At 63.5% G+C, this 10,316-nt stretch overlaps 1 protein-coding gene across 1 annotated transcript; it reads right to left on the reverse strand.

Moving 5' to 3' along the window:
• Nucleotides 1–2,326: 2,326 nt before the first annotated feature.
• On the reverse strand, nucleotides 2,327–9,859 carry FGF3 (fibroblast growth factor 3). The gene is made up of 3 exons (XM_066254084.1): nucleotides 9,643–9,859; nucleotides 7,220–7,323; nucleotides 2,327–2,695 (listed from the first exon to the last, which is right to left on the reverse strand). Exons 1-3 carry the CDS (start codon nucleotides 9,857–9,859, stop codon nucleotides 2,327–2,329), a joined length of 690 nt encoding a protein of 229 aa, XP_066110181.1.
• Between the last annotated feature and the right edge of the window lie 457 nt (nucleotides 9,860–10,316).

Below are 10,316 nucleotides of genomic sequence, written 5' to 3' on the forward strand. Positions count from 1 at the left end.
CCGCCTTCCCCATCAGAGAGGGCCGCCCAGGGCCAGGGGGTCTGGGAGCCGGCGAGGGTCCCAGTCAGTGGATTTCACTATGGCGGGGTCACCTTTTCCTGGGGACAGGCGGGGAGTGGGGGTGGTCCGCAGCCTCCGAGGTTACAGGACTGCCTGTCCTCAGCTCTGCAAAGACGGGGTGACTGGCCCCTCCTGAGAGGTGGTTCGTGTTTTTTCATCTACTCGTCATCGCTGACGGAGTGCCTCTGACGCTGCTGTCTGCTGGGGAGGGCGCAGGCCGCCACGAGCAAGGTGTTACAGGGCTCTGTGACGTTTCAGCACCTCCTCCATCTTCTCGGTGTGCAGTTTCAGGGCGTCACACACCTTCACGCCGTTGTGCGGCCGTCGGTCACACCAGCATCTCCGGGACTGTCTCATCTCCCCAGACGGATGCTCTGTCTTCATTAAACACCAACTCCAACGACCCCCTTTTCCGAATAAGGCCACGTTCTGAGGGATTGGGGGGGGGCTAGGCTCCAACATATGAATGGGGGGGGGATGCAATTCAACCTGTAACTCCCCCGCCCCTAGCCCATGCCTGAAATGAAACCGCTTGGTCTGCCGAGGGGGTCAGAAAACACACGTCCTCTGGTCAAATCCATTTTATTTAAATATCAACCAAGAGACACACATGTCACCCTCCGCCTCCTGCAGTGACGGCTATTGGCTGTGTAGCATCGAGTGCTGGGGTGGACGGGCCACTGCCGCCCCAACGACACCCCCAGACAAGTCCATGCCCTGAGCCTCAGCTTCCTCCTCTGCAAAGCGCCCCATCTCATTCCAGATACATGACAGAACCAAGCTCCTGAGCCCCATGTCTGTTCCTTCCTGCAGGAGGTCAGCTTCTGGGACTCTGACTCACCAGCCAGGGCGGAGGTGGCAGGTGTGCGTGTGTGTGCACACGTGTGTGCAGATGCGTTGTCTCCTGTGCTCAGCAACTCTTTGCAGTTTTTTCCACATTTGTTGCACAGGTGTGCGGGCAGAGCCCACCTCCTCGGTGTTTGGCTATAGTCTGGGCTGACCCCAGTAGGACAAAGCCGCACAAGCCCGGGCCACACCCCTCACCTGGGCCTCCCCTGGGGGACCCCGCCCACCATCATTGTTAGGGGAGCAGGTGGAAGGGGGGGCAGGGAAGCCACCTGGTCCAAAATGAGCGTGGCGGCCTACTGGCTGTGGACTGCAGCCAATGTCACCTCTTGGAACCTCGCTCCCTTAGGCAAAGGCAGAACCACGCCAGGCCCAGGTAGGCTGCCAGGACCGGAACCTCGCTCCCTTAGGCAAAGGCAGAACCACGCCAGGCCCAGGTAGGCTGCCAGGACCGGGTCGCGGAGAGCCCCCCACCCCCGGCGTCCTGCAGGTGCTCACAATCGTCCCTGGAGAAGCGCGTGGCTTCCCTGTGCAAGGGTTTCCTTGGAATTTTAAACAAAGTGCGCCCCCCTCCTTCTCTCTCTCTAAACACGCGTGCACGGCTCATCCAGACACAACCGGGAGCCCACAGCTTACACGTACACTCAGGTGTGCACACGTATACGCACACAAGCCTGCTGTCACGGGAACTCACAAACACGTGCGTGCGCACATGCTCTCACACGCATCAGCCTTTCTTCCCACCCACACGAACCATCTACTGCTTTAAAAAAAAAAAAAAAAAAGGAGCTTTCAAAGCCAGGGGGCGAAATGCATATTTAGCCCCGACTTCTCAGAAAGCCATCGCACATCTCCACACAGTGATGGGGCAGAGACTCTGCTATGGCCACAAGCAAACAGGTCCAGGTAAAAACTGCAGGTGTTTCCCCCTGGGGGCTGCGTTATAACCTGTTAAATAGCAAGGTAGGATCAAATACTTCAGTGTTCCGGCCCCCGACCTCCCCCCCCCCCGCCTTCTCCGACGGTCGTCCCGCGGGACCCCCTCGGCGGCTGGGACACGCACCCAGCTGGTCTTCCCGTGGACGGGGCTCCTGCCAGCGCGGCCGCAGTGTGTTTCTTCACCAGCAGCACCTCCTCCGAGTCCCGGCGGGGCCCCCTCGTTCCGACGTGACCGGCCCCCGTTTCAGAGGCCCAGGAAGGGTTCGGGATGTGTCCTGTTGGCCCTCGAAGGAGCGGCCAGCCCAGGAGCAGGACAGGGGACGGGCGAGTGGGGAGAGTCGGTTATGGACACCGCCCTCCTGAGACGGTCAGCTAAGATGGACGGCCGGTCCACACCTGCCGGGCCGGGCTGGCCGTGAGTCTCGCTGGCGCTCAGCGTGGGCCCAGAACGCACGAGGCCTCCGTGCCACCGGGCCGGCAGCTAGGCGTGGGTTCCCGGGCTCTTCTGCCGCTGCCGCTGTCGCCGCCGCCGGGGCCGGGTGCCCCTGCCCGGCAGCCTGGGCAGCCCCCCACGGAGTCCGGCCCCGCTCTGGAGCAGCCGCACCATCTCGTGGTCCTTGTGGTCCAGCACGCGGGGCAGGAACAGCGAGGACTTCTGTGTGCGGCGCGTCTTGAAGCCCCTGCGCGGCCGGCCCTTGCCGTTGACCGACACGTACCACAGTCTCTCGGCGCTGGCCTGGCGCCGGGCCGCCGGCCCGCCGGGCGCCGTCCGGTACAGCCGGGAGGCGTAGGTGTTGTAGCCCAGCTCGTGGATGCGCTCCACAAACTCGCACTCCGCGTTGTAGTCCTCCTGCGGGGCGGGGCAGGGCGTCAGCGGCCAGCGGCCGGGAGGCCACTCAGAGGTGGGTCCCGGGTCCCAGCGGCGGCCTCTTCTTCACAAGGCCTCCCTCCCGGCTCTGCTTCTGCCAGACCGGGCTGCTCACCCAGGGCAGAGCCGCGCCCACCTTTGCCTGGGCTGCTCCCCCGCCCGCTGTGCCCCTCTTCTACCTGCAGCTGGTGGCCCTGGCGTTCGGGGTCCAGCTGTGTCCCTCCCTCTGCCGAGCTCTCCTGAGCGCCTTGGAAAGAGCAGCAATCCCTGCCTCCCCCACCGGGTTCCCCAGCCCCCCACGCCCTTCCGTGGGTACCAGTTTTGGAGAGTACCCCCAGCTAGCTCAGAGAGCAGAGACAGGGCCTGCCCGGCCCAGGTGCCCAAACGTCTGCTGGCGACGGGGACGCCGGCAGGACTGGACATCTAGGCAAAGGCAGAGGACAGCGCCCCAGCAGAAATCGCAAGAACGAGGAAGGAGGGAAAGAAGGTGGAGAGGAACGGGGACGGGGAAACGCCGTGGGATCTCCGTTCCAGGCCGGCCTGGGTCCCAGCGCGGGGCCTTGACTCGGAGAGTGGCCGGCTCGGCCTCCCAGTCCTGCCCTGTGGGTTCCAGGAAGGGGGCAGCGTGGGGGGCAGAAGCCGGAAGCCCGGCCCAGCCCGCGCTCCTACTAAGCACAGACGCGCTCTTCTGGACCTGTGGAGGCGCTGCCCCAACACCGGCGGACGGACAGACGGAAAGGGGGAGGTGGACGGACCGGGTCAGCCTGGGACGGGGTGGGGGTGGGGGTGGGGGTCCCTGCTCGCTGGGAGGCGGGCCTCAGAAAGGACAGAGGCAGAGATTCAGAAGTGAAGGAACTTTTACCCGTGACCCTCAGGGCGCCATGTGGGGTCTCCAGGCGGGGTGGGCAGGGGCAGGGTGCCCTATGCTGACTCAGAGGAGGCTTTGGTCCCAGCTGCGGGCAGGTGGCACTCTAAGGGCCACCCCCTCCCAGTGCTTCCCTGCCCGAGCTGTGCCAAGGGCCCTGGGCTGGGAACCAGGCAGAGTGGGCAGTGGGACCTGGTCCCTCTCCTGGGACTGGCCACCCGGCAGGAGCAGAAGGCCCTCGGGGTCTAACTCTGAGCGCAGGTCACCCAAAGGGCCCCAGGCCCATTCCCAGGGGTCACAGCTTGAGGGCGGCCAGACCACTCATTGGGCAGCATAGGACCTGGGAGGACTCAGGAGGCCAGATGTTTAAGCGGACACGCCTCTCTCTCGGTGATGTGGAAATCCCCGGAGGGCGGTGGGGGAGGTCCGGCCGAATGGGAGGTGGGCCACCTCTCCCCACAAGCCCGACCCCTCTCTGCTCTTCTACCTACAAGTGGAGGCTCAGGAATGGTCAGGGTCAACGTCTACACTTTACAGACGGGGAAACTGAGGCCAGTGTCAGTGCGGCCGGCACGGCTCCCACTCCAGCGGGTTCCGAGCCCCAGGGGACCGGGTGGGGGGTACAGGGGAGGCGGTGGGTAGGCGTCCTGCGGGTGTGAGGAGGAAGCAGCCTGCGACACCTTCCACATCGAGGTGACTTCTGGAGAGAGTCATTAAGGAAGGGTGGTCCCTTTCCAGTGGGCACATTTGGGGACAGGACTATTCTGTGCAGTGACAGGATGGACAAAAGCATGGAGGCGTGAGAGGTGTCTTGTTTAGGGGAACTGAGAGAGGTTCCAGAGCCCAGAGGGGGTACGAGTTATAGAGTGATGTTGGGGGATGGGAGCAGGAGGGGGTCTGGGCTGCTCCTCTGTGGGCTGAGCTGAAGCACCTGAGTGACAATCACGGGTGACGGGGGGTTCCTGGAGGCCCTGCCTGAGTGGACTTGCATTTTAGGAAGACCCCTCAGCATGTACCTAGCGTAGGGTGTGGCATGTGGTAAGTGCCCAGGAGACTGAGGAATGAAGGCGTGAATACTAGATGAAAGGTAGGAAGGGATGGAGAGAGGGAAGACAGGCAGATGGATGGATGGAGGGATGGAGGGATGAAAGGAGGAATAGATGGATGGATGGATGATGGATGGAGGGATGGATGGAAGGAGGAATGGATAGATGGATGGATGGGTGATGGATGGATGAGTGGATGGATGGAGGGAAAGAAGGAGGGAAGGAAGGAGGGAGGGAGAGAGGGATGGATGGGTGGATGGATGGAGGGATGGCTGGATGGAGGATGAATGGATGGATGGATGGTTGGAAGGATGGGTGGATGGATGGAGGGATGGATGGATGGATGGAAGGAGGAATGGATAGATGGATGGATGGGTGATGGATGGATGAGTGGATGGATGGAGGGAAGGAAGGAGGGAAGAAAGGAGGGAGGGAGAGAGGGATGGGTGGGTGGATGGACGGAAGGATGGGTGGATGGATGGATGGATGGATGGAGGGTTGGGTGGGTGGGTTGGTAACTGAACAGATGTTAGATTGCTGGATGGACAGACAGTGAGGCTAGAGGCCAGTAACCCGACCCCAAGGTTGTTGTGAGGGTCCAGGAGGGAGGCGATGAAGGCCTGAGTTGTAAGGCGGCATTGCCTGAGAGGAGGAGGCAATGTAGGTGAAGGTGCGGATGAAAAAGAGAGATTCAGGAGGCATGGCCTAAGCCGTGGAGGTGGACTGGACGCGGGGCTGAGAGAGAAGGAGGTGTCCACCAGGACTCCCAGCTGACCTTGGGCTTGACCAAGCAGCCGGCGGGGCAATGATTACGGTGGGGAGGTAGGGGCAGCTGCTGTGTCCAGTTGGGGCGTCCTGCCCTCTGCCAGGAGTCTCAACCACCAGGGCTTGCAGGAGGTGAGCCACAGCTCAGAAAGGAGGTGAGGGCCGGAACTGGGAGGCGTCAGGATGCAAACGGCCACAGGCGTGGCTCAGCTGGTCCAGGAGGTGAGGGGCAGGGTGATGGCAGAGACCAGGGGAGCCGGGGAGCCAAGAGGTGGGGAAGTGGGGACAGCACCCACAGGCTAGTTGGCTAGATGGGGACAGGGGGTGGCAGCTAGTGTGGCACCTGGCTGCCTCACCTCCCAGCTTTCCGCAGGGCAGTGAGACCTTTCCTGCTGGCGTTCTGAGATGTCCCACACCTCTCATCTAGTTCCGGCTGAGCCCAGAAACCGGTCTCCTTCCTTCCCCAAAACGAGTGCCGTCAGCTCTTGGGGACGGAAGCCGCAGGTGGCCTCTGACCTGTGTGGACTATTCAGGACATGCTTTGTTCTGTCCCCAAAGCCCTGGGCCTGGGTCACCCATGAAAGAGATGGCCATAGCTTTAGGCTTCTCTCTCCAGGCAGGCTTCCTCACACCGCTCTGGATGCAGGCTAACAGGACCTCCTCCCTGGGTGTCCCCTCTACGTAAGAGACAGACCCGAGGCCATTTTGAGAAGAGAACGTGTTTCGCACACCCGACACCAAGGGCACAGTGAGTGCCCAAGGGACTGGAAGGTCACGCTACCTCAGGAAACACTCAGACCAGACCCCGGGCTAAGGGCCTGTCCTTTATAAACCACAACTGATGCTTCAGAGGGGCTGGGCACCAGAGGGCCCCCCCACAGCTTCTACCAAGTGGCCGCTGGGTCAGAGCAAACAGATGGGTGCGTTCTAGATTTTGCATTTCCTTTAGCCCAAGGGTCAGAAATAATCGCCTGGAAGGCGGGTTTTCCTGCAGCTCTTCTCCGAGGGCTTTGCCTGGCTTCCAAGGGGGTAGGGAAATGGCTGTTTCCCCCGCAAATGCCTGAATGGGGGGAGGTAACTGCGGAGAGATGGTCCTCGGGGCTGCGTCGTCTAGGTTACCAGTGGATGGAAAACCTCTCATTGCTGGAGGAGGTATTGGCCGCATTGCACGTAATGACTAGTTGGAGGTAGCAGATTTCCTAGATACATGTGTTTTACTCTCTGTATTCCTGTCTCCCCGCCCTGGGCAAAGGCACACCAACGCCCACAGAGTCACGGAGCCCTTTCCTGTTGGGGAAGCCCAGGCGGTGGATGGATTGGGTTCCGGCGGCCTGTGTGCCTGACACAGGGGCCTCGTCTCCCTTCCCCCGGGGTTTCCTTGCGGAGAACTGGCTTCCACGCCCTGCCTCCTTCTCCCTGGGCTCCCAGGAGAAGACTCCTTGCCCAGGGCACATACTTGCTCTGCCCTAGGTTCTCTTGGGTCCACTTATTTCAGTGAACATCTGGGGGAGCGTCTCCCCTCTGCTCTCGGCTCCCTTGAGGGAAGGACAGTAGCGGAGGCCACAAGACGTCCGGAGAAGCATTTTCTAACCCGACATCCCTGGAGAACGCAGGACGTGTCTACCCCTCAGTGTGATCCAACCCACGGAACCCGCACTCTCCAGGTCTCCCAAGTTGGAGGCCCTGGGTGTGGAGTCCAAAAGGCCTGGGGTTCTGGTCCCGGCCCAGGTCCTGCGTGTGTCCGGGCAAGGCATGATATTACGCCCTGACTAATGTTCAGGGGAGATGGCTGCTTCCTCCACGCCCACCCACACGAGGCAGTGGACTCACCGAAGCGTAGAGCCGTCCCCTCTTGTTCATGGCCAGGTAGCGTCCGGAGAAGAGCCCCTTGATGGCCACGACGCCCACCTCCACCGCCGTGATCTCCAGGATGCCTGGGAAGAGTCGGGGAGGTTCGTCACACCCTCGGCCGCCCGCAAAGCACAGGGATGAGGGCGGAGGGCTGAGGGCTGAGGGCTGAGGGCTGAGGAGGTTCGTCACACCCTCGGCCGCCCGCAAAGCACAGGGCTGAGGGCTGAGGGCTGAGGGCTGAGGGCGGAGGGCCGCGAGCCCTGCCCGAGGCTGGAACACCCACCCAGGGAGGGGACACCGGAGAGAGCTCAGGGGAGAGAGAAGTTCCTGGGGTTGGGCGGGAGGTGAAAAGGGCACCGGAGAGGGCGTGGCAAGGGGAAGAATCGAAACCCGGGGGTGGGGGTGCGGACAATGAAGCTAACATTTCTGCATGCTGACTCTATGCCGGTACCGTGGCCTGGCAGGACTTGGAAACACCCCCGCCAGCGAGTTTCATGAAACCTTGCCGAAGTTGAGCGCCCTGCCCAAGACACACACAGGTGTTCGAGCTGTGGGATTCAAGCCCGGCTGCAGACAGCGGTCTGAGCTCTGCAGCCCTACCCCCTGCCCCACCATGCTGTGGGTCCCAGAGCAGGACAGCGGGGGCCCTGGACGAAGCCCGGTTAGCATGGTCCAGACAGCACACTGAGGGTGCCACCCAGACCTGTTGGCAATGGAGTTTGGCAGGAGGCCGGGTTCGACCCTGAAGCTGACAAAGGGCAGCAGGTTGAGCTCACCCGCTCCCCACTGTGTGTTAGAAAGTCTGAATCTCCCCTAATGCCTTGCCTTCTGGACACACGAGTGCTTTTTCTTAGGGGTGGGGCTGCAACAAAGGACCGGGTGGGGCCATTGTTCCCTGAGAACAGCTGCAAGGGGGGCTGTGGTGCGTAAGGTACCCTGTCCAGGGGTCGCGTCTGCGCGCACTTGCCTGGTCCCCAGCAGGGCAGCGATCCCGGCAGGGACCCCAAAACCCAGACGCGGGCTGCCCGAGGCCCGAGGGAGCACTGGGGAATGCAGGCTGCGGGCCTTTCGTATTCCGGGATCCCAGCTGGGCGGGTTCCAAAGCGCCTGCCCGAGACTAGAGAAACGCGCGCGCGCGACTGGATGCAGGATAGGAATGACTGGCAGGCGCGCGCCCTCCTCAGTCTCCCGGCTGCCCGCGTAGGATACCCCAAGAATGTGGATGCTCTGGGACGCCGAAGGGGAGGCTGGATTTAGAGAGAACCGGGGTGTCCCTGCGAGGCAAGCAGGGGCGTTCCCGTGGCCCGGTGCTGCGCACAGGGAAACCCCGGCGACAGCTGGTGCCCACCGCGCCGCTCCAGAGGCGTCCTCCAAAAACGCCCTAGCAGGGCTGTGGCTTTTCCCCGAGGAAGCAGCGGTTTTCCCCGCCTTGAATCCGCCTCACGGCTTCCTGCGCCCGCAGGAGGCCGAGAGCGCGCGTGGGCGCCCGAAGACCCCGAGACATTGGCCACGTTCTCACGCTCCTCACTTCCGATCCCCCAGGCCCCGAGCGCGGGTCTCGTGTCCCCGACCGAGCAGAGCCACGTCAAGCCCCCATGGCCTCGCGCTCCGCGCAGGAGCGGGCTCAGCACAAGTTCAGGTCCCGGTGGCCAGAGCAGCCAAACGCTGGAGCCTTGCCGGGCTGTGGCTCAAGCTCAATCCGGGCCGTGGCTGCAGGCCGGGGTGTTTTTGCGTCTCCAGACCCAGGAGAACGGCCTTCAATGTTCCTAACCCGTATCCCGAGGTCCCCAGCAAGCGGCTGGGGCGCCCACTCTGCCAGCTGATGGGCGGCTAAAGGCAGAGGCGTGGGTTAGGGGTGGGAGCTGCAGGTTCCACCTGGGAACTGTCGGTCTATCGGCGGCGGCCGCACCGGACACCCCGGCTCTGCCCCAGACAGCGGCGCTTGGCGGCCACCTGGGCGGCCGCGAGCGGGTAGGGTAGAGGAGACGACGGGGCGCCCCAGGGTCGGCAGGAGGAGGAGAAGTCGTCAAAATAATAAAGAGAATGATAAATGCCTTGTCCAACGCCTTTTCTCCGAAAATCTCAAAGTACTCAAACTTGTCAGGGCCACCGAGTTAGCCGAGCGGGTTGCCCTGGGCTGCCTACTGCGCGCCCCTCCGCCCGCGGGCGGGGCAGGGGACAGAGGCGGCCAGGCCCGCTCGCCCGGACAGCGGACAGCGGTAGCAGCCGCTCTCGTCCTCTCCTGCCGGGAGCCTCGCCCCACCCGCAGCGCCGCTCGCGCTCTGGATGTGGGAAAGGACGAGGGACCTCGGCGGCCTCCCTCTGCAGCGAGGAGAGTCTCGCTCTCTGGGCGCCGCTCCTCCCCGAGGGCCCCGACCGCGATGTCCGGGCCAGACACTCACTGTAGGCGCTATTCTCCAGGCTGCCGTTGACGCGGCCGCTCGGGTGCAGCTGGAGGTGGTACTTCGTGGCACAGTAGAGCTTGCGGCGCCGGGGTGCCCCGCCGAGGTGTTCGTAGACGCCGCCGCGGCCGCCCGCATCACGCCGCAGCCGCGCCCCGGGGCCGGCCGGCCAGCCGGGCTCCAGCAGGCTGAGCAGCAGGAGCCAGATCAGGCCCATCGTGGCATCGTGCCCGCTCCGCGGCGGCGACGGCTGCAGGCGAGCGCGGCTCCCATGGAAGGGGCGGCAGCGGAGTCCGGCTGGGCGCGCGGAGCCGGCTCCCGCGCCTGGCGGTGCCGTCTCCGGCTCCGCGCAAAGGGGGGGAGGGGAGAAGCGGGAGTAAGGTGGGGAAGAGAGGGAGGGGGAGAGAGAGAAAAAGAGAGAGAGAGAGGGAGAGAGAGAGAGAATTTGCTTTAATTTTCACCCAGGATCGGGTGAAATTTCCGTTGCTGCGCAAAGCGCTGAAAGAAAAGACGGTTTGGCAACAAAAGGCCGATGTGGTCCCCAGGCGGAGGCGCGGAAGGGGCGGGAGACCCGGCGGGTGGGGAGCCCGGCGGGCGCGGGGTTCGGCCGGCGCCGCCCGCGCACACTCGCCCCCGCGCACCGCCGTCGAGCCGCGGCTCCGCTTCGCCGCGCG

The sequence above is a fragment of the Saccopteryx bilineata genome, chromosome 1, assembly GCF_036850765.1.
Source record: "Saccopteryx bilineata isolate mSacBil1 chromosome 1, mSacBil1_pri_phased_curated, whole genome shotgun sequence".
Taxonomy (NCBI): domain Eukaryota; kingdom Metazoa; phylum Chordata; class Mammalia; order Chiroptera; family Emballonuridae; genus Saccopteryx; species Saccopteryx bilineata.